The sequence below is a fragment of the Hoplias malabaricus genome, chromosome 13 (assembly GCF_029633855.1).
Source record: "Hoplias malabaricus isolate fHopMal1 chromosome 13, fHopMal1.hap1, whole genome shotgun sequence".
Lineage (NCBI taxonomy): Eukaryota > Metazoa > Chordata > Actinopteri > Characiformes > Erythrinidae > Hoplias > Hoplias malabaricus.
The window spans coordinates 14,832,142-14,855,836 of record NC_089812.1 but is presented as its reverse complement, the minus strand read 5'-3'; the positions used below and the strand labels follow the sequence as shown (position 1 = coordinate 14,855,836).

General features: G+C 42.9%; 1 protein-coding gene across 3 annotated transcripts in view; it reads left to right on the top strand.

The window, feature by feature from the left end:
* Positions 1 to 23,695, top strand: part of LOC136664837 (amyloid beta precursor protein binding family B member 2) — a 51,261-nt gene that overhangs the window by 7,126 nt on the left and 20,440 nt on the right. For 2 of the 3 annotated variants that reach the window (XM_066642280.1, XM_066642279.1), the window contains exons 4-8: positions 946 to 1,071; positions 1,736 to 2,016; positions 2,587 to 2,647; positions 4,089 to 4,262; positions 5,036 to 5,163. In XM_066642280.1, the coding sequence (XP_066498377.1) occupies positions 946 to 1,071; positions 1,736 to 2,016; positions 2,587 to 2,647; positions 4,089 to 4,262; positions 5,036 to 5,163 (770 nt within the window). Of the gene's footprint in view, positions 1 to 945; positions 1,072 to 1,735; positions 2,017 to 2,586; positions 2,648 to 4,088; positions 4,263 to 5,035; positions 5,164 to 12,749; positions 12,759 to 23,695 lie in introns of those variants that run through there. The other variant, XM_066642282.1, reaches the window with a different exon arrangement.

Below are 23,695 nucleotides of genomic sequence, written 5' to 3'. Positions count from 1 at the left end.
ACTCACTCACTCACTCATTCACTCACATACTCTCACTCACTCACTCACTCACTCATTCACTCACATACTCACACTCACTCACACACACACTCACTCACTCACTCACTGACTCACACACCCACTCATTCACCCACTCACCCACTCACAGATACCACTCACCATACACACACACACAGATATAATGTAAACTTTTCGCTCACTCACTCACATACTTACACACTCACACACTCACTCACTCACACATTCACTCACTCACACACCCACTCATTCACCCACTCACCCACTCATTCACACAATCAATCACTCACTCACTCACTCACTCACTCACTCACATATTCACTCACTCACACTCACTCACTCACTCACATATTCACTCACTCACACTCACTCACTCACTCACATATTCACTCACTCACTCACATATTCACTCACTCACACTCACTCACTCACACTCACTCACTCACTCACTCACTCACATACTCACTCACTCACTCACATATTCACTCACTCACACTCACTCACTCACTCACATACTCACTCACATATTCACTCACTCACATATTCACTCACTCACTCACTCACATACTCACTCACACTCACTCACTCACTCACTCACATATTCACTCACTCACTCACATACTCACTCACACTCACTCACTCACTCATTCACTCACATACTCTCACTCACTCACTCACTCACTCATTCACTCACATACTCACACTCACTCACACACACACTCACTCACTCACTCACTGACTCAAGTTTAGAAACTGCTTCACAAGTGGTCCCATTTCCTCACATATTTTCTCACTGTAAGCATCTCCTCCACAAGGGAGCGCTGTTCAGTGTTTTGCATCAAATACATTGTGTCTTTTATTTATAAGATGCATTTGTAAATTACTCGTCTCAGTTTTAAATGACTATGTTTATGTGTGTGTTTACAGAGACCTAGTAGCATCGTATCAGACAGCTCTGTGGAGCCTGTGCCTTCATCATCTTCTTCTTCACCCACCTCACTCTGCTTTGAAGTGACTGAACCTGTTAACAGCTTCCTTAACAACAATTACCTGGTAAGATACAGACACACACACACACACACACACACGTATGCAATTTATATAAGATTTCTGAGGAAATTGTACCAAAACTGAGTGGAAACTAATATAACAGGAATCCATGTTATTGACTATGCATTCATTCATTCATTCATTCATTCATACTCAGTCTGTAACCACTTACCCAGTTCAGAGTTGTGGTGGGTCCGGAGCCTACCCAGAATCACAGGGCGCGAGGCAGGAACACACCCTGGAGGGGGGGTGCCAGTCCATCGCAGGGCGACACACACTCACACACCGACTATTGACTAAATAACATAAATGAAATATTATTTTTTCAAAGTACAATATTAATATAACTCCCGCAACACTGGTGCACAAAGCATTCTTATCTACATTTGGCTGCATATGCATCAACATACACACTTCCTGTTTCAGCCGTCTCCTTTGAGCAGTTTGAGAGGTTTAAATATTAAGACGTACTCTAATTAATCTGCCACCATTCTGCACACATTAGCCGACTCTATTGATATGTTAAGTTTAATTATACATGTAACGTATTGCAGGGGTAGGCACTCAAACATCAATGTGTTTTCATGCATTTTGGTGGTAAACAACCGGGCCTTGAGGCGTGAAAGGCAGAGAACCCTTGATTTACTGCATCTTTCCCTTTCCACAGAACCAGAAGGAGGCCTCCATCCACTCCGACTCCAGGGATCGAGAGAGCAGGAGGAAGGAGGAGCAGAGGGAGCGAGGGAGCAGAAGGGTGGAGGAGCAGAGAGAGCGAGAGTGCAGGAAAGTTGAAGTGCAGAGAGAGCAGGAGAGCAGGAGGATGGAGGAAGAGAGAAGGAGAGTGGAGGAGCAGAGAGAGCGAGAGAGCAGAAGGGTGGAGGAGAGGAGGGAGAGGGAGAGATGGTGTGAAGGAGCTCGCTGCATGCCTTACAGCTACGTAAACCTTAGGTAAATACTCACTTACCCTCTCATTATTCATCAAAAGCGTTAGTGAGGAACAGCCACACACAACATTGATGATGTATACGTCATAGTTGTTGAAGTGTTGTAATAAAATTAAAGAAACTGGAGACACAAGGCCAAAGTATATTTTAATGTAACTTAAAGCAACACTATGCGTTTATTACTGTATACAAATGTATTTGGTATTTTTGCTCCTGGGCACCCTCTACAGCTGCAGAGTGTAATGCATAGTGCAGTTTCTGCAGTGCTGAGCTCAGAGTAGCAAAGGCAAAGGCTCTGTTCTAGCTCACTGGAGTATCACAATGATTCTGAAGCTGGCATTTTACGATAAAAATACTACCTAGTGTTGCTTTAAAGGAATGGGTATGCAGCATAAAGTCAAAAGTCATATAAATGTACAAACAAACAAACTTTTAGACAAGTCACTGTAGCCATTCAGCAGATGTGTCTAGATTACCTTTAGCCCCATCATTTGAACACATCCAACACGGGAGACATTTTATTTCAAAAAGCTGAGATGCTTTTAAAGCCAAAACCTCTGTTTTCTTTTCACAGAGCGAAAGTGCCACATGCTCCTGCTGATACAGTCATCCCCATTGATGACCTGGACACACAGGTGTGTTCTCATACAGCACTGACCTCTGTATTCCACTTAGGTGTTGTTTCTGAGTTGGGCAACTGCTCCCATATTAGCATTAATCAGAGATGTCTCAGGGACGTAAGCCCTGTTGCATTGCGTACACTCGCACCTTCACATTGTTTGTTTGAGCCTGGTTGATGCGATTGCCTGAAAATACATTGAATGCTCATGCCCTTGTTGTTCACACTCTTCCAGGCCACAAGGGACACTCTTGGGCTATTTATGATAATGTCGAATAGAAGAGAGTGCTCATCAGGATTCCCCTTTTGGCTGAAAATGGAACTGCAATAATTTGTGGGTTTTTTGTTGCCACTTTTAGAATTAGAATTAGACTCAGTTTATTAGCCACTGTGCTAACAAAGGAATTTCGTATCCACATTTAACCCAATCCGTGCAGTGAAACACACATTTACACACACTAGTGAACACTAGGGGGCAGTGAGAACACATGCCCTAGCCATGGCTCCTGGGGAGCAGTTGGGGGCTAGGTTCCTTGCTCAAGGGCACTTCAGTCATGACCTGCCGAGTCTGGTGTTCGAACCAGCAACCTTCTAGTTACAAGCCCAGTTCTGTAACCACCAGGCCATGAGCGCCCCCTGCTGGTAGTGTAAATATAGAACATGCTTAATTTTATTTGTCTGTGTAGAGAGAAAAGAAAGGATTGGGGGAAGATAAGGAGGACGGACAGAGTAAACACTTTCTTGTTTTAATGGCTAAACGCAATGCACTGTGGGATTACATAATCCGCAGTGTGGTACAAGCATGTGCTGGGATGACATTGACATCTGGACTCACTGATGTGAGTTAACAGATAGAAGAAATGAGAGGAAACAAAAGTCACTCCGAGTGGATGCAGTGGAACTTGAGACAATGAAGGGTTGGCTTTTCTTTACGGCTTTAATTACAGTTCTTCCAAGGGAGCAACATGCAGATAAATACCAGCTCTAAAGCGCTCCATTGTATTAAGAGAGAAGGAGGCGTGGAAAAGGGAGAAAGAAAGGAGCGAGAGAGAGTGGGTGTATGTCTCAGAAACACAGAGCTCCTCTGTGCATTGCAGATGGCACACTGGTCACTAAAGCAGTACAGTTTTTCTGGGCTGTAAATAGGAAATGAGTATGTTTTAAAAACACTGAGCATCACTGAGAAGTGATCCATGTGAAATACTTCAAAGATGAGACAGATCTTATAAAGTTCATATATATTATTTATGTGTGTGTCTTTGTGTGTGTTCACTGCCTCTTGGGCACTAGTGTGTGTTGTGTGTGTGTGTGTTTACTGTACCTAGTGCACCAGTGTGTGTGTGTGTGTGTCTTTGTGTTCAATGCTATGGATGTGTTAAATGCGGAAGACACATTCCACTGTATATCATAAAATGACAGATAAATGCATGAAGCAGCTGTTTGTGTGTGTGCCTCAGGTGTTTCGTGTGCACTCTCTGGGCTGGATGGAGGTGTATGAAGCAGATCTGGTGGCCGGCAGGAGCAGCGCTGTGGTCAGCGACTGCATCAGACTCCTCCAGCGACCAAACACACCCCCTCAGGCACACACACTCCGCCGGAGAGAGAGAGCCAACACAGCAGAGAGGGAGGAGGTAAGGTAGACTGAGGAAGAGGAGGATACATGGATTTATAATCTCATTATTCTTTAAGAAATGCACTATGACCAAAATTTTAGACCACTTACATAATTACGGCACTTTCCCACTGCATGGTACCTGCTCTACTGAAATCCACCTGGCCATTAGGCTAATTTTGTACCTTGCATTTGCAAACCTTGTCACTCTACGCCACGCAACGCAGACGTCCAGCACAAACTCTCCATCTGTAAAATCTCCAGCTACAGCAGAGATCACATTTGTTTTTATGCGACTCACAACAGCAGCTCGTAAAATTATTCCTCTACTGATCTGTCACAGAGCTGTGTTCAGTCCCAAACAATAACAGCAAGTGAATACACAATGAGCAAACAATGCTTAATGTTACCTCCACCTTTGTTGTGGTTTCATTGTGTCATAGTCACACAGCTCCAGGGACCTGGAGGTTGTGGGTTCGAGTCCCGCTCCGAGTGATTTTGGTGTGTTCTCCCTGTGTCTGCATGGGTTTCCTCTGGTCCGAAAATACACATTGGTAGGTGGATTGACGACTCAAAAGTGTCCATGGGTGTGAGTGAGTCTGTGGGTGTGTGTCACCCTGTGGGGGACTGGCACCGCTTCTGGGGTTTGTTCCTGCCTTGCGTCCAGTGTTTCCGGGTAGGCTCCGGACCCACTGCGACCCTGAACTGGATAAGCGCTTACAGACCATCAATCAATTAATTATTTATTTTGTGTTTCATACAATGACAGAAATGTCATTTTCTTTTTTTCAGGGCAAAGCGATGCTATTGGTTCTGCAGGACATCACATTGACCCTGATTGACCCTTTAGACCACACCCTACTACACTCTCAGCCAGTCAGTAGCATCCGTGTGTGGGGCGTGGGGCGAGATCACAGCAGGTTGGTGGAAATTTTTGTGCATTTTCTAATGAAATAATGTCTGTGGTGATTTTTTTTTTTTTTGTGGTGAAATATTGTAAATAGACCTCTGAAGATGTTTCATATTTTGTAGTCAGTGACAGGAAAATAACACGTCTATATTTTATTTCTGTATTTGAAAGAACACTTCAGTGGATCTTCTCTGACACAGGTTATTAAACAGAAGGTCTGCTTGTTGTACAGTTCAGTCACTGAGATGTGAGTGAGAAATGATGTGAGGTGTTTTAATGACGTATCTGTATTTTAACAAGGGAAGAATGATTCAGTATTTTAAGAAGGGACCCATGACTAAATCTAGTAGTGTTATTTACTGTTAAATCTTTTGGGGTTTTATTAATTTTGATTGTATTAGAGTAATGGTAGTAAAAGGAAAAATGTAGATGTCCTCAGCAGTCTATTTATTGCTAGCTTCTTGTGACTGAATTTGTTTTGCTCATAGTGGTTGTGGCAAGAGTAGCTGATAAATAGTTAATGCAGTTTGTGTGGCATACTTTAAGTTTTGGCATGAACAGGATGTAAAATGAATGGAAGTGTACTGACGTGATGATTATATTATACTTCTGCTGGTTTAAGATTGGCAGCACAGTGGCGCAGCAGGTAGTGTTGCAGTCACACAGCTCCAGGGGCCTGGAGGTTGTGGGTTTGATTCCCGCTCCGGGTGACTGTCTGTGAGGAGTGTGGTGTGTTCTCCCTGTGTCTGCGTGAGTTTCCTCCGGGTGACTGTCTGTGAGGAGTGTGGTGTGTTCTCCCTGTGTCTGCGTGGGTTTCCTCAGGGTGACTGTCTGTGAGGAGTGTGGTGTGTTCTCCCTGTGTCTGCGTGAGTTTCCTCCGGGTGACTGTCTGTGAGGAGTGTGGTGTGTTCTCCTCGTGTCCGTGTGGGTTTCCACTGGGTGACTGTCTGTGAGGAGTGTGGTGTGTTCTCCCTGTGTCCGTGTGGGTTTCCACCGGGTGCTCCGGTTTCTTCCCACAGTCCAAAAACCAAAGGTGTGAGTGTATGTTGCCCTGTGAAGGAGTGGTGCCCCCTCCAGGGTGTATTCCCGCCTTGCGCCCTGAATGATTCCAGGTAGGCTCTGGACCCACCGCGACCCTGAACTGGATAAGCGCTTACAGATAATGAATGAATGGTTTAAGATTTTTTACACACCACAGTGTGTTTCATGTGCAAACACATGACACAAACACAGGGGAAATATAAAGCATGTCCGCACTCTGTATTTGAAGTTCCCTAAATTATAAGGGTTAATGCTGCAATGTTTTGCCCTACATGGCTTTCATCATGAATCAGCATTTTGCGTTGCAGCATTAATGCCTTAATAAATTAGGGAGCTTCAACTACAGTGTGTTGACATTCTTAATTTCCATAAATATTTTTTTTCCACTCACACACAATTATTCGGCCATGTCGAACCTAAAAATCCCTTCTTTACCCTCTCTCCTCCCCTTCCTCTACACTAAAAATTGGATCCCCTGTGAGGTTAAGACGGATTGACCTGGTGGGTCTGTGATAAGGAAAGAGCAGGTATCCTCTGCTGTAATGGTTTGTTGAGATAAGTGCTGGCTCTCGGGGAGATTATATAAAGCAGGATTTCTTATTAAGCTGTATAACCAGAAGTGAGGACTCTTTCTGTTCCGTTCTCCTATTGGACACACCTGACTCCTGGCTCACAGGAGAACTCTGAAGATGTTTTAATAGTTGAAATAAATTGGTGTAGTTAAATTGTAAGGATATAAACAAAGCCAGGGTGGTTTAATGTGAAATATATCATGTGTCACTGAACAGTAATAAGGAGAATAGAGCCTCTCAGGGCTCAGCACTGCAGAAATGGAGCTATGTAACTTTTGGAAGAGAGTAGAAAACCACCCCTGCTCCTTGATTTAAGAACAGTGCTGTACAAGTGAATTACACTCTTCAACTGTAGACGGAGCCCAAGAATAAAAGTGTTTTATTAAATGTAACGTCGGTGTGAGTTACTGTAGAAATGCTGTTAGTTTGGCCAACATTAGAATCTGTTAAAAACATGTACAGCACTTATTAAACGTAGTAGGAAGAAACTGTACCTCTTCCATAGTAGCGAAACAGTTGAGTTATCACAGCATAGCCATAGCATAACATTTCACTACTCTGGTGTTAAATTCAACCTCAAATGGAAATATTAATATTAAATATCGACATGTTCTCATGGCTATTTGGGTGGAAAGTATCTGTGTATGCACATGTTTCTTCATCAGAGGATGATAAACACCTCCAAAGGAGGACAGAAAATCCCACATGGAACATTGGCGCGATTGGGGCGTTTTTCTCTGTTTTGCCACTTGAGGGCGACAGTGATGTTTTTCTTCCGAAGCCGGGCTAGTCCCCGGATCTGACTTTCTTTTCCTCATTCCCCCTTTTCCTCCATCCCTCCAACCATCTCTTCTCCCCTGGGGGTGATGAAAGTTTTAGTGCCTTGTCTCTATGGTAATGGAAAAGACATGTCGGAGGGATCCACGGATAAAGACTAGTGAATGTGCAGAGAGAGAGAGAGAGAGAGAGAAGGATAGTGATGAGTGCGGGAGAGGGAGAGTGGACAACATAAAGAGTAGGAATGGGATGAGGTAAATAGAGGGGTAGAAAATGAGAGGGAGATGGAAAAGAGTTGGAAAGTGAGATTGAAGAAAGTACAGAGAACTTGAGAGAAGAAAAAACGAGAGATAATTTAAATAGGACTGGAGAAAGAGAGAGAAGAAAGAATTAGAGAGTTATAGAGGTGGGATTATGTCAATATCTTTAATACTCTTTGTATTCTCTCTCTCTCTCACACACACACACACACACACACATCCCACTGTTTAATTTATCTTATAGGAGACTTACTTCTTTTCAGAGGAATTAAAGCCACATTTCTCATGGGAGCAAAACTCAGACTTCATAAAATACCTCTCAAGCCCAGCGCAGTTAAAGTGGATCCACCCGCACGCTTGTCTTCACAGAAAACTCTCTCACAGTGAAATGGCTGGAGGTGTGGACTCATGTTTCAATCAAAATCAAAAGATTTTTTGCTATTTTGTTACAATGTAGTGAGTCAGCACCTAATGAAAGCAGTTTGTGGAATAATTTCCAGGCTGATATTAACCCAGAAACTAGGGCACAGTAGTGGTCTTGGGCTGGGCTTCATGTTGCTTTTCCGTTTTCAGGGTTTTAAGTTTTAAACTCACTTGCTCATGTTTAGCAGGGTACAGATTGTCCTCAAGGGGGTGCTATTATCCCTGAGAGTTTTTGTGTACATCTTTTTTCTTCTTAGGAAAACAAATACCCAGTTTCTGGATGTTAAATCTCATTTTGTCCATTTTATCCATGTTTTCTTCATCACAGAACTCCAGAGTCCTATAAAAGCAGCATTTTGTTTTGCACATCCCACTGTGAAACTGCTGTTGTCATAGCTAGCTGGACTATTTTCAGTAATTGGAAATGAATGTGAGTCGTATTTTAGTGAAACGCGAATCATAATGCCAAATTAGTGACAAGGATAAAGTGCGGCTGAGATTAAGACGCATTGTTCCAATATTCAGAACCCCTGCTGATAATGAATTGTTTATTGCGGCAACAAAAGGCCTCTGGCAATATTGTTCGGTTATGGTCCTGCCGTTTCAGACTGTACTAGTGCAGATATTCCCTCAGAAATATTTATTATTCAAACACACACACACACAAACACAAGTGCAGCGTGGTGCAGTCTGTTGGGAACAGCATGTGTTTCTGATGCACTGCTGCCATTGAAACACTCTCTCAGACAGACTACCATAGAGAAGATGGAGTGAACATCTGTGTAAAGAGATGAAGCAGAGGAATCGACAAGTAAACAAATAAAACTGAGATTCTCTGCAGGTCTATTCCACCTACCAGAGATTTAATGCAAAACAGGAGAAACAATTACGGCTGAATTGGAGGCTGCATCCATCTGGGCGTGAACTGCACATTGAACGTGCAGTGTCTGAGATGTCCAGCAGAGGGCAGTATAAATATATGCCTGTGTGGGATATAGGTTTGAATGCAGTTTACTTTAAGATACACTCATCGCTGTCACACATGTTCAGTTGCACAGACGCTCTTCATTTTAACTGAAAAGTGCTTGGCAATTGAATTGGAGTAGCTGCACATGAGCTTAAAGGAACACTAGGTAAATATTTGTATTTGTGTTCATGGGCTGCCCCTACAATTGCAGAGTGAAATACACTTTTACAGCACTGTCCTACCCTCGTCCAAAAGTTACATATTGCAGATTCTTCAGTGCTGAGCCTGGAGTAGCAACAACAGAAGCTCTGTTCTCCCTGTTACATCTCAGTGAAGCATCACTGTTATTTTGAAGTCCAAAGTCTGGCCCCTGGGCTAAATGCGGCCCACTGTAAGATTTTAATTATGTCCCTGGAATGTCTTTTCTGCAACACACATCTGTTTAACTTGTACATCTTGTACATTTCTTATACATGGGAATAAAATACAGTGCCAGCAAATGTTAAGGGGACATTGTTTGTTAGCTGAGTTACTGATTTCACTAATGCTGTTGGGACTATTTCCGCACCGAGTGCAGAAGCAGCTGCTGTCGCATTGGGGCACGGACTTGTTAATAACATAGATTTCCGAAGAAATCTTGGCTGTTTAGGTCACTTCATGAAAATGAGACCTCAGTAACATCTCAACTGAAGCCTCTCTTTTATCTTTTTTTTGTTTGTTTATTTGAGAAAGGTCTATTGGAGTTTAGCAGTTTCTGTGTTAAGTATATGTGAGCTGACTCAGTAAGAGCCAGTCATTAGCTCCTGAATTGGACTGAATGTGTTAAACGCTAAACTGCAGAGTGCTGATTCCCTCTAGACTTAGATCTGAGTTACTCAGGGTCAAACAGACAGTTTAGCCAAAAATGCTAACGCTGACACTGACTCTGATTAGGAGAAAGCGGGCATAGCATCACCAAAGTACCAAAGTCGTAACTGCTGGCTCATGCAGTCCAAACTTTTACTCTTAGATCAGCCGGCATGACAGATTTGCAGATTAGCATTCTCCTTTAAGTGTGTTGAGCTGCCCTGTGTTGTCATGTTAGCAGTAGTTTGAAAAGAAGTAGTGGTTGGCTTCACATGTCTTGGAGGAAGCATGTGCTCGGACAGAATTGCGTTTCAAGTTTGACTGCATTTGGATTTACTGCTCTCTTGCTTTATGTATTGTGGCAGTCCAAATACATTTACGTATCTCCAAAATAGTACTTTCACAGGAGAAGGAAGTACCTTCTTAAATTTCAGTGGAAAATCAGTGGAAAATACTTTATTTCATGTAATTTTGTCGTTTTAATGTTGGTCTGATTTCAAACGATCCACAAAAACTCAGACAGCGAGGATATAATATTTTTAATCAGCCTGACTCTGTAGTGTATCCCAGATATCATTGTGGATCTAAAGCAGTTAAGACGGCTCCTGTCTGTAGCTAAAATCCTGTTCTCCAAAACCATCTGACCTCAGCAGGACCAGAGAGGAACTCCGCTTTCAGCTAGTGATAAAACGAAAGCTTTTGTGTTAGGAGTAGGTTTACGTCAGCATTTTTCACGGCTCACCTGCTCAGATATAGACCGCATTTTTGTGCTCTTAGAAGTGATTTTTACCCAATTTTCTCTTTAATTTACTTTTTTATCAAGTCAATCCACTAGCTAGGTTTGCGGTAGCGAACTGCGGGTTCTGTTAACATACGCCTGCATTCACTCACATCCTGCTGAGTGATGGAGCGACACAGAAGGCTGGCCCCACCAAAAGAGTGTGAGACTAAGTACGGCTGCTCGGACTCTGTTCTGTTTGTGCTGGACGCTGATTAACCCGTGTACGTTAGTGTTAAATTGAACTTTGTCGACCTCATCGTTGTTGAATAGTGTGAGAAGAACGGATCAGGAGAAACAGAAAAAGCAACCTCTAAGACTGAACTTTGGAAGCTATTTTTAAATTTTCACTGTTCCGCAGGAGTGAGCTTCATACATCTGAAATCCAGGCTAAATAATACATCTCCTTCTCTCTCTCTCTCTCTCTCTCTCTCTCTCTCTCTCTCTCTCTCTCACACACACAAACACACACACACACACTCTTATATGTGTCCCTTGTTAAAACCCTGCAGTCCTCATCACTTGTTTGCAGCTGAAAGGAAGAAGACCTACAAGTTTTGTAAGAGAGACAGAGTGAGGCAGTCTGTGACTGTCCCTCTGCTCTTTAAGAGGACATCATAGTAACTTAGCAGACACATGCACATACATTCATGCACGCACACACAGACACACACATACATACACACACACACACACACACACACTGTCACTTGTATACAATATGAATGAGAGTTGAGTCTCAAAGGGACGAAGGGTCCACGGGTCGATGAAGTCACAGGTCTATTTTTGGAGCACTCAGCATTTTCACGTGCTCTGTGTGTGTGTGTGTGTGTGTGTGTGTGTGTGTGTGTCAGAGTGTATGTTATGTGTAAGGTGTGTGAGTATGTGCACACGTGGCTCTGTGGCAATGATGTCATACATCTATATCTGGAGCACTCAGGAACGTTGAAGCCCCCAAAACCTTTTTCATTGTCCTCTCTCTCTCATTCTTTCTCTCTCTCTCTCTCTCTCTCTCTCTCTCTCTCTCTCTCTCTTTCTCTCTGTTTTTCTCTCTCTCTCACACACACACACACACACACACACACATCCTTATAGCACCTGCTCTCTGCAAAGTAAAAGTGATAAAGAGGAAATGAGATAAAGAGAGAAGAAAGGAGGGGATGCTATGATATAAACAGTGAAAGTCAATAGAGATGTGAATTGAACAGTTTGAGAGAGGGAGAGAAAATGTGTATGAGAGGGAGAGAGAGAGAGAATCAGAGAGAGAGAGAGTTGAGAACAGAGAACAAAGGGGAAGTGAAGAAAAAAAAAGAAAAATAGAGTAAAAAAGAGACAAAATAAGTAGAAACAGTGTAAAGACAGGTGAGAGGGAGAAGAAAAAGCGATCAGAGGGAGAGAGAGAGGGAATAATAGAGGAGTGACCAAACCAGCGAACGGAGGGAAAGGAGAGATAGAAGATGTAGAAAGGGAAGAGAGAGGTAATACATAATAAACAGGGAGAGAGTAAATGGAGATGTGAAATGAACTGCCTGAGAGAGTGAGAGGAAAAGTGAGAGTCGGAGAAAGAGGAGAGTGGAGGGAGGGAGGGAGGGTGGGAAAGAGAAAAAGGGGTGAGGCAGAAGGAGGGGAGAAGAGCAAGAACAGGGGAATGAGAGAGAGAGATAGAGGGTTTTTTTCAGTGAGCAGAGGGGCATTAGTGCTGAAGTCTTCCATCCAGAGACAGCGAGGGAGAAAGAAACAGTAAGACAAAAAGAAAGAAAAGGATTACAAGGAGAAGAGGAGGACAGTGGAAGAGGGTACAGAGGGCTGGAAAAAAAGCGCAGTGAGAGTGTGTTTGTGTGTGTGTGTGTGTGTGTGTGTGTGTGTGTGTGTGTGTGTGTGTGGGACCGCTGCTCGCTGCAGAGATGAGAGTAACGACCCGAAGAAAGGATGTCTGAGACTGTGAGTATGACACTCCTCCATTTTCATACCTCAGTCTCTGTTTTTTTCTTCTTCTTTTGTCTCTCTCTATTTCTCCCTCTCTCTCACTCTCTCTTTCTTTCTCTCTATCGCTTGCTTGCTCTCACTTTCTATATTTTCAGTCTGGGACATTTCCCAACCCTCTCCCACTTTCTGAATCTGTTCAGTGCAGTTCTCCCTTAACTTAATTCTCTCTCTCTCTCTCTCTCTCTCTCTCTCTCTCTCTCTCTCTCTCTCTCTTTCTTTCTTTCTTTTTCTTCTTCTTCTTCTTCTTCTCTTTGGTTTCTTGTCATCGTGCATCCGACAGTCATTTTCTGTGAGTTACTAGTGCTCTTGTGTCATTTCTCCATAGTGTGTGTGTGTGGATGGAAGGTGGGAAGAGGAGTGAAAATCCCCCTCTTTCCACCGTACTGCAGATTTATGCATTAACAGGGAGACTAGGGAAGGACGGACAGAAATGAAGGATGTGCTGGAACTCTTGGGACCTGTTGGGAATAGGGGGGACGGGGAGAGGGATCAAGACACATTGTGTGTGTGTGTGTGTGTGTGTGTGTGTGTGTGTGTGTGTGTTTGTGTGTTTGTGTGAATCCCATGAGGATTTTGTGTGTAGACTGTTAGGAAGAGAGAAATGGCTGTTTGGAAAAGGCGGGAGCAGGTGGGATCGCAGTGTAAAAGTGGGGGGTGGTATCAAGAGCGAGGGAGATGGTAGGAGAGAGAGGAAAAGAGATAGAAGGAGAGTTGTAGTAAGAAAAAAGAGATACAGTTTTGGGGGCAGGTCCAGAAACACAGAAAAAGAGGCGGAAAGAGACCGATGGATAGAGAGAAGTGTGCAGTGATACAAATGGTGGAGACAAGACGAGAAAAAAAAGAGAGAAATAGAGACATAAAGAGATGAGGGTTGGAGAGAGAGAGACAAATGCGAGACATAAGGAGAAAGATGTGGCAGGAGACCTTTAGAGAGAGAGATAAATTAAGTTGAAAGAGCTGCTGATAGCGTGAGTTCGTGTAACAGCTGGAATTAAACCCTCATATCGCTATGAAATTTACTGTAAATATTTTTTGCATTGTTTTTGTTGTTGTTGTTGTTCATTCTTGTGATAAGCTGGATTGCTAAAGCTATTTGGAATGGACATTAGACTAGAAAAGACAGTCTCAGAGGAGAGAAGAGGGATTTAGAGGACAGAACAGAGAAGAGGAGGAGAGGAGCTGCAGCTGTAAAGTTGGGCAAAGCTCCAGCACCTCCACCTGCGCTAAATCAGTAACTAACGCACCTTCCTGCCTCTGTCTCTGCATCTTTTTCCTCCCTCTCTCCCATTCGCTCAGCTCGTGCCAATGCGGTTTAACTGAGTTTGTTTCTGGCGTGACTGTAGGTGTGGGAGACAAGTGAGAATGAGCTCCATTTACCATTGTCCAGTTCAGTCACTAGCCGTAGGTTTTCTCCCAAAGCTTTCTCCAGTTACCAGACTCTCAGCATTAAAGCAACGGTAGGTAGTATTTTTAGCTTTAATATGCAGCTTCAAAATCATTGTGAGGCTTCACTGAGCTGTAATAGGGAAAATAGTGTCTCTGTCGTTGCCATTCTGTGCTCAACACTGCAGAAACCGCACTATGTAAGTTTTGTAGGAGGATAGAAAATATCACATGTTGAAATATCAATGAGAGTTCTCGTAACACGCAAGTCCCGCCTTCAGTAAATAAAGCCAATCCGCTTTCTTGGTTACGCTGCAAGTGGAGGAGGGTCGACGTTATGAAAAGCAGTAAAGTCAACCGCAACTACGAGACTAGTCATTATATTTGACTTGAAATGAGAACAGAACATTTTACAGAATTTATTTAAAATCGTCCAATTCTGTGTGCACTTACACATATTAAATTGTCATTGTAACGGTAATTTGATTTGACATTAATTTTGTTGTTAACTACATAAAATATTCATATATCTATTAGTATGAGCATTTGAACCGTGAGTCAGATAAAAACAAATGTAATCTTTGCTGCAGCTGGAGATTTTACAAATGGAGAGTTGGTGCTGGTCGTCTGCGTTGCGTGGCGTAGAGTGACGACTCTGGACAATCGGTGCTGTGCAAGGTTTACACATCACCGTTTAGTCCCTACTAAGCTCACTTTTAACCACGAAAGAACAGGGACTATTAAAGAACCCGGTTTCAGAACCAGGACCACATTTACCTGATGGAGAAGTAGAAAAGCAGAGTAGAGTCAAGAAGTGGCCTTTAATTAATTTTATTTACGTAATGCTGCCCTGTAGGCTTCATTAAGGCTAGCATCTGCTAATCAGTTAATGTAACAGAACAAGCAATTAGTGTTCTCATGCAAGCGTGTTAAGCTGTGAAATCAAGTCCTGTTAGTGGCCGTTTGAAAGACGCTTGGATGCTTTACATGTTTCTGAGGCAGGAAGCGCTAACCTTCACACTTCCAGCTTGAGAGTATTCTGTGATTGGTTGAGATTTGTGTGGTATGGAGCAGTGGGACTGTGTTCTTTGCCGTGATTGATCACCATCTATCACTTTGTGGATGAGTTGGAGTGGTGTTTGTGATCCAAAACGAATCATCCTACATCCGTACCTGACCTCACTAATGTTCTCGTTAGCTGAATGCCATCAAAACCTCTCAGCAGAGTGAAGCCTTCCCAGGGGAGCAGAGGGGGTTACAGCAGTAAAACTCCCTACACACAGCTCAGATTTCAGAAGAAACCATGGGTGTTTATATATGTCCAAAACTGTATGCGCTGTTATTATGTAGTAAATATTTCACAGCTTTCCTGAGTCTTGCAGGTTTGTTGACAGTCTTGTTTTTTCCACATAAAATGAAAGCCACCTTTCTGCCTTCTGGGGGTTTCACAGTTCAGCGAGTGAACAGAATCCACTTTGAGTGCTAAAATAAGTCGACAGAGGAAAGACGATATGTTTTTGTTTCACAGCTTCCGGAATCTTCTTGTGATGGAGGCTGTTTGTCTCATGACAGAGTCTGAGTTTTCATAAAGCACCGGTTCAAACCGAACATGGTCATGTGCAGTAAGCTCAAATCATTATGCTGTTAACGTAAACACACACCTACCAACACACACATGCAAACTCAGTGTTCCAGCTAAAAAGAGCTATTTTCATGATCATTGGTTGTTTTTGCTTTATTTTTAAGTTTCTCTGTTATAGTAGCTGTGCTGTTATATGGTGCCTTGGGTTTGTTCTTGCCTTGAGCCCGATGGGCCTGAGCAGGCTCAAGCCACACCAGAGGCCTGACCAGGATGAAGTGGTTATGGATTATGAATTAATGAATAAATTAATGAATAATAGAAACTACACTAGATAATATTCCCCAAACCAACTTCTGAAATGTAGAGTATTAAATGGTATTTTTGCCCTAAGACACTCCCTAGAGTTACAGAGTCTAATCAAGGTGAGGGGAGGGTGTGAGAGTTGTTACCTACCCTCCTCCGAATGAACTTACATAGGGCAATTTCTGCAGTGCTAAACCTGAATTAGCAAAGGCAGAAGCTCTGTTCTCTCTATTACAGGTCAGCGGATCATCACAATGAGTTTGAAGCTGTAATTTTAAGGTAAAAATACTACCCAGTGTTGCTTTAATACATATGCTGTCCCTCTTTCCTGCAGTTACAGCCTCTGTTCTTCTGGGAAGGCTTTACATTAGGCCAGGCATGTTTGTTTATAGAGTACCTTTTATACACAATCGCAATTCGAGGTACTTTACTGAATCAAAAATTAAATAAATAAATAAATAAAAAGCAAAAGAAATCAGTAAAACTTGACCTCGTGTGGTCCAGGCCAATACTGGCTGGTATATTTAGACTTGTAAATGCCCAGATCACTCCACTGGCTCACAAGGAGCTTTTTGCAACATGTCGCGGCATTTCCTGTAGCACCGCTTGCCAGCTTTTAGACACCAAACAAGCACGAGTGACAAAAGGGTTGCGGCTTTTGCAGAGCAGACGACACATCGCTCGTGTTAAACATTTTGCCAGAAATCACTAGATATACTCCAGTGGAAGGAGAAAGGAGAGCGGTTAGGAAATCAGGTTTTATTCTGTGAGGACTCGGTTGGACGGGTCAGGTTCTGGACGGCTGAGGTATCACTGGAGCCTGCAAAGAATTTCAGAGCCTATGCTATGTGTTATGTGAGGTTATCAAACTCTTGTGTGTGTGTGTGTGTGTGAGGGTTGCATGTGTCAGTGGAAGCAAAACAAAGTTCAAGGAGACAGAATGGGTTCACTGGGAGGACTCAGCTTCAGAAAAGGTCTCTATCTATCTATCTCTCTCACCACACACACACACACACACACACACACTCATACACGCACACTCAGTAATTTAATGTGTCAGACACACTCACTTCATGTATGAAAAAAGTAATAGAGCAATAGGAGGAGGTAATGGAATGAGAGAAAGTGAGAGAGAGAGAGAGAGAGAGAGAGAGAGAGAGAGAGATAAAGTGTATGTTAATGGTAAAGAGGGACTGAGAGGAGGAGAGTGAGGGATAAAGAAGATGGAGGGCGTTTTAAAGCATAAGAAAAACGATCATAGGGAGATGGAGAGAGAGAATAAAGAAAAAAAAGTGGAAAGGAAAGAGTGGAATGAGTAAAAGAATGTAGGAATCACAGAAGGATTAGAGAGGTGCAAAAATCAAGAAGGGAAACACAAGAAGATGGGAGAGAGGTGAAAGAGGGGTTGTAACTGGGAGAGAGAGAGAGAGAGAGAGAGAGAGGAGCTGGTGGAGAGATTTGTGAGATGGTGAGAAGAAGGTGGGAACATAGAAAGACGAGTACGGTAGGGGATGCGAGAAGAGGGAGAGTGCTGTAGGGCATGAGAGGCATTGAAGAAAGAGGGATCATAGAGACGGGGAGGGTGAGAGTGAGAGAGAGAGCATAAATAGGGATGAAGAGAGGGAAAAGGAATCAGGGAGAGAAGAGAGAAAAGATAGTAAAGAGGGTGACAGGAAAAAGAAGGAGACGAACATAGAAAGATGCAGAGGGTAGCAGAAAAGGTGGAGTGGAGGGATAGAAAGACAAGAAGGAAGGATTATAATGAGAGGGATGGAGAGAAATAAAAGATGAGAGAGAGAGAGAGAGAGAGAGAGAGAGATGGGAATAGAATGAGCTGCTGTTGCTGTCAGTGTTTCTTGCTGAATGTCAGAGTTGTGAGATTCATGGTTCAAACGAACTGTGTTTCGTTTCACACACCGCACACACAAGTGTGTGTGTGAGGGTGTGCAGAGCTGTATTTGTTTGTTTGCCTGCATGAGAGATAGAGAACATTGCCGGTACATTGCATAAACCTTTGCATTGTTTATTTCTGCTCTTAGCCTTTTCCCTGTGTAATTCGTCCTGTGGTTTTCAAGATTAGCTTCAATGCTGCAAGCTTTTTACCCCTCTTTACCCCTCTATATCCCTCTAGTGGACTTGGCTTTGAGCATGGTCAATGTAAACCTGCCCCAGAGCCTCCCACTTTGCGTCATGCTCTTGTGGAAATCATAGAAGCGATGTTTGCGCAACTGAACAAAGAAGTAGTTGAATTCAGACACTATACAGTGTGTCGACAACATTTTGGACATATATATACCTCTTGGTGCTGTTGCTGTTTTAATAGTGGGGTCTGGCCTTTGCATCTAGTGCCATTGCCCTTTTAAGATCTGTGTCCTGCTGTCTAGAAGTCACATTACACCACTAGAGCAGAGGCATGCTGTTAACATTTTACTGAACACAAACATGCGCACAAACACACATACACCTCACTCCTTTGCAAGATCAAAGGGCATCCCTCTCTCTTTTTTTACTCTTCTGTCTCTCTTTCTTTCAGTCTCTCTGTCTTTGATTCATCATTCTATCCCTTGCCTCAGTTTCTTGTCCTTTCATCTCTGCCTCCCTCTCTTTCTCGCCCCGTTCTCCTGCCGTTCCCTCCGCCATAATTCATCCCTCCATTCCTGCAGTTCTCCACATCACGCAGGCGCATAAATACGCTGTTCTCATGATTCTTCCTATCATTCTTTCAATCCCTCTCTCTTTAATTGAACTACCTGAAGCCTGTGAGCATGCTCTCTCTCTCTCTCTCTCTCTCTCTCTCTCTCTCTCTCTCTCTCTCTCTCTCTCTCTCTCTCTCTCTCTGATGAATGGTTTCTCCAGTTCTCTCGTTAGCTTGCTGTCTCACTGTGTGTCTAATGGTCTATAAATCTGACCTCAGAAACACTGTAGTCAGTAGAATTTGGTGTGTGTGTGTGTGTGTGAGTGAGTGTGTACATTTTGGTATCCACAGGAATCTTCAGACCCCCTCAGGATTATATTCCTGTTCATACTCTTGCACTTTATGAGTTTGAGCAATTGAAAAATTGAGCTTAGTTTGGGAATATTTTAATCGCAATCCCTCTAACCTTTTTATTCCAGTTAATTTCTATAATTCACAGTTTCTATAACCTCCACAGGAAAGTATGAATAAACAGGAGGCTGTGGAGCAGCTGCACATGAGTCTGAGGTCACCAGGATCATTGCCTAGAGGATATCTCAGGAAAGGAGACCTTTGTGTATAATTGGAGTAGCTTTTATGATCTCAATCATTCAACATCAATCCCTAACCTCACGAGTGTTTAAAAATAAATGGAGGAGAATTGAATAAGGGAATAAACGAGACGGCGATGACACGATGTGTCCCCAGTGTACCCTGGTCTGACCAAGTAAATTTTGGTGGACATAGCTTCAGGACTGAACGAATTCTAGCGGTTAAAATACAATCTCCTTTAAAATGACATGGAAAAAAACAAGCATAGCAAGAAAATGTATGAATATTTCCAAAAGCCGTATACAAGAGCACTACTCCGGGTCAGGACGGACGTGTCAGAGCTCAAATATCTTGCATAATGCGAAAAGAGAAGTGGTTCCAAACTCCAAGTGGGAAAAATAAAGATAAAATAGAACACACTAATAAATCAAATGGTGCTGGGATGGAATACAACTTGGAATTAATATATAAAGTGGGGCTGTAGAGTTCAGTGGCAGAAACAGAGGCTAAACAGGAGGTAAATGGCTCTACAGTTGGAGCCAAACTGCCCAGATGGGAACTCGGCTCAGACTGTCCAGACTGCTTAGGAAACCCACTGCTCTAAACGATATCAGAGTGTGTGCCAGAAATATCAAGCAGGGTGAAATTACTGACCGTGCATATCACACCGAACATCCCATGCACACCAATGCTCTACAGCTCTTCACTGAGTTAGAGCCCAGGTCAGGCCACTCAAGCCAAATTTAGAAGTTCAAATCAACTTACCTTGTACCTACCTTGTATCTACACGCTAGTTACTCCTAACCCAGTGATAGTGCAGTGTATATACACTAGGTGTCCTATAGTTTCTATAAATCCCTTATAATTAGTGAATATGCATCGTCAGTATGCATAAAGTCCCCATGCTCAGTGCCAAGATTAGGATGAATGGCTATAAAACTCATCAGCACTGGCTGCCTTCCCTGCAGCAAAAGGGGAAAGCTACCTACGAGTCCTATCCGAATCTTCTTCACTTGGTCTTATGACTGTACCCAAACTTATAGCTTATATGACAAGGGTTTCTAAGAATGTGCTGCTGAGTCCGCATCGATGCGATTATCCCCAAAGGCTGCATTAAGGGTGCATAGAGGTCGTTCAGGAGTCTCCAAATTGAGAAATGGGACACTCTCTAGCATGCGGCAATGAAGACCGCAGGACCCGAAGTGTGCCAAATGGGACAAAGCTAAACTCGGGGCAACATTAGCACTTTGTCAGGACCTAATGCGAATGTACATTTAGGCAGGCTGCTGCTAATACAGTGTGAGATTAGAGAGAGAGTGTTTATGGGTAATGTAGTCTGACGTGATTTAATGTCTGGGAGGTGAGCAGGCGATTGAGCCGTGTACCAGGGCTGTAAACAACTTTACAATGTTAGAGGGTAATTAAGCAGCAGCATTAGTCTAATGACCACAGTCCGTGACTGACTCTTACACACACGTGTGCTCACGTGTGCACACACACTTACACGGCCCATTATCTTGCTCTTGTGGTATCTTTATGTTGCTGACGCTGCTGCTCATGTGTGTGTGTCTGAGGGATAATGAATGGTGTTGGAATAGATCCTGTTCATGCTCATTAGAAAAATCAGTTTTTAATGTTTTTTTGCTTTTGTTCTTACTGTTTACATTCATTCATTCATTATAAGTATAAGTAAGCGCTTATCCGGTTCGAGGTTGTGGTGGGTCCAGAGCCTACCTGGAATCATTGGCTGCAAGGCGGGAATACACCCTGGAGGGGGCGCCAGTCCTTCACAGGGCAACACACACACACTCACACCTACGGACACTTTTTTGAGTCGCCAATCCACCTACCAACGTGTGTTTTTGGACAGTGGATGGGAACCAGAACACCCAGAGGAAACCCACGCAGACACAGGGAGAATACCCCAACTCCTCACAGACAGTCACCCGGAGGAAACCCACGCAGACACAGGGAGAACACACCACACTCCTCACAGACAGTCACCCAGAGGAAACCCACAGAGACACAGGGAGAACACTCTACACTCCTCACAGACAGTCACCCGGAGGAAACCCACACAGACACGAGGAGACCACACCAAACTAAATATATATTTAAAACAATATGTACACAGAACCTGTATAATCTCCATACATGAGATTAAATGGGAAATATTGGAGCATCTGCACCTGCATTTAAAGGCTTGCATCTTAATCTGAACCACTTTTTATAAAATTCAGAAGATGTTTCCTCATCATTTGCTCCACTGCAACCTGTTTCTGCTGGAAAAATGCCCAGTGCTCGTACGCAACACTGGCTCTGTAAATGAGAAACAGAGAAAGTATTTTGGAACTGGCTCAGGAGCCCTCCCCCTCCATTGCCCTTTTAGCTACAGGCGAGAAACTGCATCTATAGGCATTTGGATGGTGTAGAGATATCTAAACGTTGAAAAGCATGGTAGGAGATGTGGATGTTACTCTTTTCCTGCTCCATAGGTGGGTGATATTGACTGATTTGTGTTGTCACTCTTACATTATTTAAGGTGGAATTTGGAGTGACTGTGTAACTTCAGCACATTCGGTACGAGCTGGAATTTCGTTTGCGATGACCTTTTTGCCTGTAGAAGCTGTTACTGCAGCAAAAGTGGACAAACTCTTTATAAAACTGTGATTTCAGAAAACATTTTGCATGAGCAAGTGTCCCGATAATTATAGTGGCCTTATAGTGTAAGCACATGCAAAATACTGCATATCAGCCTCAGCCCACAGTTCTCCTAGCGGTGCTTCACTCGTGGTTCTGTTTGTATATGAAGCAGTTTTGTAATGAATGGTAATATATAATGATAAATTCAAAGTTTTAATAATTGTTGCAGTATGCGAGGGAGAGATAAAGGAAAAGAATTTAGGCTTTTTTTATGTGTGTGTGTGTGTGTGTGTATGTGTATGTGTGTGTGTGTGTGTGTGTGTGTCTGTGCTTGGAATAGCTGCAGACAGATGGTGCAGGGTGTCCTAATGTTGTAACTCGGAAAACACTGATGAATAATTTCTGACCAGAGAGAAACTGGTAGATACAGTTTGAGAGCTCTAATAAGTGTGAAAGAGACCAATGTGTGTGTGTGTGTGTGTGTGTGTGTGTGTGTGTCTGTGTGGTGAGCTCTACACAGTTGTGAATTTGAAGTCTGAACTCAACCAGTTTTTTGTGACTCTGAGACCTGAGTAAAGACCATCCTGAATGTTGCTTGTGATTCTAGCAGTACATTAGTCCTAAGGTAACACATGGGCGTTTATATCCATTCTACAACAACGGGGATATTTTAAACTTGTTAAACACTTGTTAAATGGTTTCTTGGAACTTCTATGAGACACACAGACATATTTCACTTTATATGTAGTGGGTTTACACTTTTACAGCCTTCCACTTTTATTACTATTACTAACTCTCATATCTGCTGCAGTGACATTTGTAGGACTTTTCAGAAGACCGAGGGTGATGGATTTTTCCCACAGTATTGATCACAGTAAATCTGAACATGACTGGTTAATTCCTTTGGTCAGTTGGCTGTATTTCCAGTTATGTTTGTGGTTCATCTGGCTGTGTGTCCCACTGATTAAGCATTCAGGGGCTGAAATGAAGGTCCAGTGAGCCTGAATCTTGCCAAAGAGAACAGAAATTACAATCAGGACGGTCCTTGAATTTAACTCTTTTGTTTGAAGCTGACACCCAACTATAGAGTAAAAGGATTACTGCAGTATGTGCTTAGTTCTGTCTAAAGAGCACTTGGTTCTGTCTAAAATGCTGCCCCTTCTGAAAGCTCTGAGTGCCTGCCACTGTTCGAAATAAACCCAAGGCTCAGTTACAAATTTTAAAATAAAATATACATATATTTTTACCACACGTTGTATTGGCAGTGTATTGTTATGCGTTTGCTCAATAGTTTCACATAAAAGCTGGTGAGTTTGACACAGATCAGATTGGACAGGCCGTTCATTATGCAGCAAGTGCTCTGCATCAGCACCGTCACAATGTACCTCACAGTATCCAAGTGTATGTGAGAGAAGCGAGTGTGTGTGTGTGTGTGTGTGATCTAACTCCTCAGGGACACAGTTTGGATTGTGGAGGCCTAAAGTGGTTATGATGCAACATTCATCATATGTAAAATCATATTTATGTCACAAAATCACATTTCTGTGCTCAGTTAACTGCCGCAGCTCCACAGGAAGGAAACAAAGGGACCTTTTGCATGGCATTGTGGGTTATTTTTTCCTACTAAAGGACATTGTTTTGGGGTCACTGTATAGGCGCTCTCTGAGAGTTTTATTATTAAAGAGTATTCCACCAGACTTTCAAAGTTGTGCATAATTTAGCCTTCTCTTTATTTTTTTCTCTAATTTTTCTGTT